Source organism: Netta rufina (genome assembly GCF_964035555.1).
Source record: "Netta rufina genome assembly, chromosome: 1".
Classification (NCBI taxonomy): domain Eukaryota; kingdom Metazoa; phylum Chordata; class Aves; order Anseriformes; family Anatidae; genus Netta; species Netta rufina.
Window position 1 is genome coordinate 152,383,958 of NC_140123.1, and position 3,864 is coordinate 152,387,821.

Consider the following 3,864-nt stretch of genomic DNA (forward strand, 5'->3'; position numbering starts at 1 on the left):
GACCGAGTCCTAATATAATAATTTGTTTTGTATCTCCTAACGGAGAGCTCTGGTAGTCACAGGTGCCATAGGCTGAGACCATGGCTAACCATAAGGCCATGGAAGCGTAAGTCAGAAGACTTCATTATCAGCAATGGGCAGAGGAGAAATACAATTCCTCCTGCTTGTCCTGTCCTGAGACTAAAAAAATAATAATAATAATAAAAAGACAACTCTTGGCACTGCTATTTGTGGCAGCATCAAAACTCATGAAAGTGATTTTCCCAAAGTGCTGAGTCAGCCTCACCCAATCTCCCCCCCCCAAAAAAAACATCACACCCCCAGCGGGATGTGAGTGAGGCCAGAACAAATGGTAGTAGAAAATCCTACTGCTGGCATCCTTTCCCACTGCAACAGCTCCAACCTGACAAGTGAGGGTTTGTTTTAGCCACATGTTTTTCTCAGTTGCTCTAATGAGATTGCCAGAAAAGGGCACAGAACATGTGGCAGGGAGGCTTTTAATACTGGGATGAGCTGCTGAAGTCTCGCCTCCTTTCATGCCACTGCTTTGCCTCTAGTTCTTTTCCAACAGAGAGGCATAGAGGTGCCAACCCGCCCAGGTTTGGAACCATGGTTTAACTGCAGTTGGTCTTGCAGCCTGCAGCTCAGGCCCTGAAACGGCAGTCCCTCAACGCCTAATGTGAGAGAACCACCTTCAGGAGGACTGACATAATGACATGCAGGAGCCAGGGCCAAGGGAGCACCCCTGCTGCAGAAGTGAGCAGAATCGGGCTCAGTCTGCACCTGGGAAGGGAAAACCCCGTCTGGACTGGGCTTGGCTTCCCAGAGCTGGAGAACTGAGACCAAGCAGGGGTTTGAGAGGGAGTTTTGGCAGGGCTCTCTCTCTCTCTCGTTCTGTGCTTGTGATCCCCAGTGGGAACAGAGTGGTGGGCTCTCCCGATTCAATGGCAGATGACTCTGAAGCATCTGGATGTGTCTGGCCCCTGTCTCTTCAAAGAGCAAGGCTGACACAGCAGAGGACTGTCCCACCAGGCCACCATTTTACAGCCAGCCTACATGGGGGAAGGGCCACAGGGCCCTGAGGCTAGGGCCATAACCTGAGGGCTCTGTGACCCAAAACTGCGTCTACAGAAAGTCAATGACATACTTTGGAAGGCCAACAGACTTCTTTTTGGAAAGACAGTATCTTCTCTCACCACTCCTATATCTTCCTTGTGCTACAGGAGACCAGCAGACCCCAATCTACTCAACACACTACAGGTGTGAGCACTGACATTAGGGCCATGTTTCAGGCTGCAGAACTGGCATGTCTAGTCAGGACAGAGAGAAGCCAGGGTGCACCTGGGCAGTGGGAACTTTATAGCCCTTTCTACAGGAGTTTTTTTTTGGGTAGGAAGCCCCAAGGAGGGACACGTTCCCAGGAGCACCATCCTAGCTTTAACTCTAGGACCCTAAATGCCAGCCACATCCCACTGGCAGATTTAGAACAAGCCAATAACTTAAGCTGGGGTCATAAGGTGAGGGGTGAGAGATGGTAGTGTCATGCTCTAAATGCACAGATACAGGCCTGGCTGCGAGAGAGCGTGAGGTGGGAGACAGTGTGGCAAGTTTCACACTCGATGCCTGAGACTTGACAGGCCCATTTCCAAGTGATTTGCAGTGGTTGCGGGCAGTAAAGAGAGAGAGAGGAAGAAGAAGAAGGCCGGAGAGGCCTTGGGAAGGAGGAGAGGCAATTAGTCAAGGCTGGGCTTGACCAGGTACCCGTTGAAGGTGATGTAGACATCGACATCGTCACTGTAAATGGCATTCTCCCGCTCGCGCTTGTAGAGCCTCACCCAGACCTCATCGTTTTCCTGAAGCTCCAGCATGAGGCTCTGGCTCTGCATGATGCTGCGGTCACTGGGTTGGGCATACAAGATGACCGCCTCTTCTTCATTGTGCATGATGTGCATGTAGGTCTCCTTGAAGTTCCAGGTGTGGACGTTGAGGCTGAAATAGTACAGGCCAGCTACAGAGCAGTAGAACTTGCCGTTGAACATGTCAAAGTGGCTGTAGAGGTTGACAAAGACAGTGTCGAAGATCAAGACCTGGAAGCCCTCGCTGCTGTGCAGGGCTTTCTTGCGACCAACGGAGAACGCAGCGTACTGGTGCTTGCAGGAGTCCCCTGCTGTGCCCATCTGTCCTTTGCTGCCTTTCTGTCCCTGGGCACCTCGCTCTCCTCGGGGCCCTTCTTTGCCCCATTTCCCTGGCATCCCAGGCTCTCCCCGGTCTCCTTTCTCTCCTACAAGAGGAAGCAGAGAACACAACCCCTGTGTGATACCAGAGGGAGAGGTGGAAGTGACAGTGAGAAAAAACAATGAGGAAACAGGACTGCTGAAGGATGGGGCAATGCCAGAAGAAGGAATGCTCCTGAGGGTCACCGTATCATTGTGCTTTATGGAAAATGAGCCAGCAGAGCTGTGGGTGTGACTGGGGTCTCTTTTCTTACTAACCACCTGATACGGCCTTGCTGGAGGCATTAGGCTCTGTCCCTAGGAGTCTCCAGCCCAAGATGGAGCACAACAGCTCAAAGTACTGCTGGGGCTCTTCACCTCATCTTCATCCTCCATACTCTTTTACCCACACCACAGTCCCTGCCCTTCCTACACACATCTCCCAGGACCCAGTTATCTGTGTAGTCTGAACACTGTGCTTGCTGTAGGCTGGAGAAAGGGAAGAAATTCTGATGCCTGTGGGAGAGTATAACTAGAGAGGGGCAAGAAGTGGGACTAAAAGGTAAAGATCCAAGCTGATCTTGGCGCAGTAAAGTTTAGAGGACTGGTACTTTGAGGATACTAGCAACATCTGGGCATCCTGTGTAATGGGGTTCATGCACGGCCTGTCACAAGCTTGGGCAGGCATTAATACATAGAGAGAACGACACCAGAACTTACTTTGCGTGTAAAGAGAAGACAGAGGTCAGAGCAGCCTCCACCAAAAGTGCCAGCATCCTAAATTTGTGCCTTGTTCCCTTTCTCCTGTCCCTCTTCCATGCGGTTTTGCAAAATTGCTGGTGCACAGATTTCGCTGCAACACCCCACTCTAATCCAGGCCTTTATCTGCCCCCTGGACACTCTTGTGAGCTTTGATGGGCTGCAGCTATTTCCAGGCTGGGCAGGGAAGGGAGAACATCTGCCCAGCCTGTCCAGGGGAACCGCAGAGCAACAATGACCAGAGCAGGATCCAGCTGGGAACAGGCTTTTGCCCACAGCAAAGGCTCTGGAGGGAGGAGCTGATCTAAAACATCTAAATCTTTTCTAAATCTTTTACCCCTAGCCAAGCCAGCCACAGCAGGGTGGAACAAGCTGGCCCCACGCAGGCCTTGGCACCCCGGGGACCAAGATGGGCACTTACCCTTCAGTATGGTGATGTTGATATAGGGACGCACCTCTGGCATTGGGTAGGGCAGGTGGCGGTGGCTGGGAGGGTGAGGGGAGGCATCCGTGGAAGAGTCCAGGGGGTCACAGCAGCGCCTGCAAGCACCAGGGGCAGGTTCTGTGAGGCTGGGTTCATCAGTGGGCGCCCCAAGGACAACAAGAGGGAGGAGAAGGAAGGCCAGGGGTGTGCGCAGGTAAATTATGTCCATGGTGACCTGGGAAGACATGAGGAAGGGCTGGAGTGAGGCATAAGAAAGGGAGGACAGAGGGGATGGAGCAGATATCACCAGGAAGGTGATATTGGTGGCTGGAGACAGTGGAAGGACAAACAGGCACTGTCTCGTGGAAGGTGTTACATGCTTGATGTCCCTGGAGGTTCAAGGCTGCAATCTGGGTCGCAACCACATGGCCCAAGAGGATGCCCCACACCCTTCAACCCAGACCGATG

At 52.5% G+C, this 3,864-nt stretch overlaps 1 protein-coding gene across 1 annotated transcript; it reads right to left on the reverse strand.

Moving 5' to 3' along the window:
* Window positions 1-1,733: 1,733 nt before the first annotated feature.
* Window positions 1,734-3,625, reverse strand: C1QTNF6 (C1q and TNF related 6; the record flags this gene model as incomplete). The annotated part of the gene is made up of 2 exons (XM_084305820.1): window positions 1,734-2,281; window positions 3,394-3,625. The coding sequence occupies 2 exons, from the start codon at window positions 3,623-3,625 to the stop codon at window positions 1,734-1,736; spliced, it is 780 nt and encodes a 259-aa protein (XP_084161946.1).
* Between the last annotated feature and the right edge of the window lie 239 nt (window positions 3,626-3,864).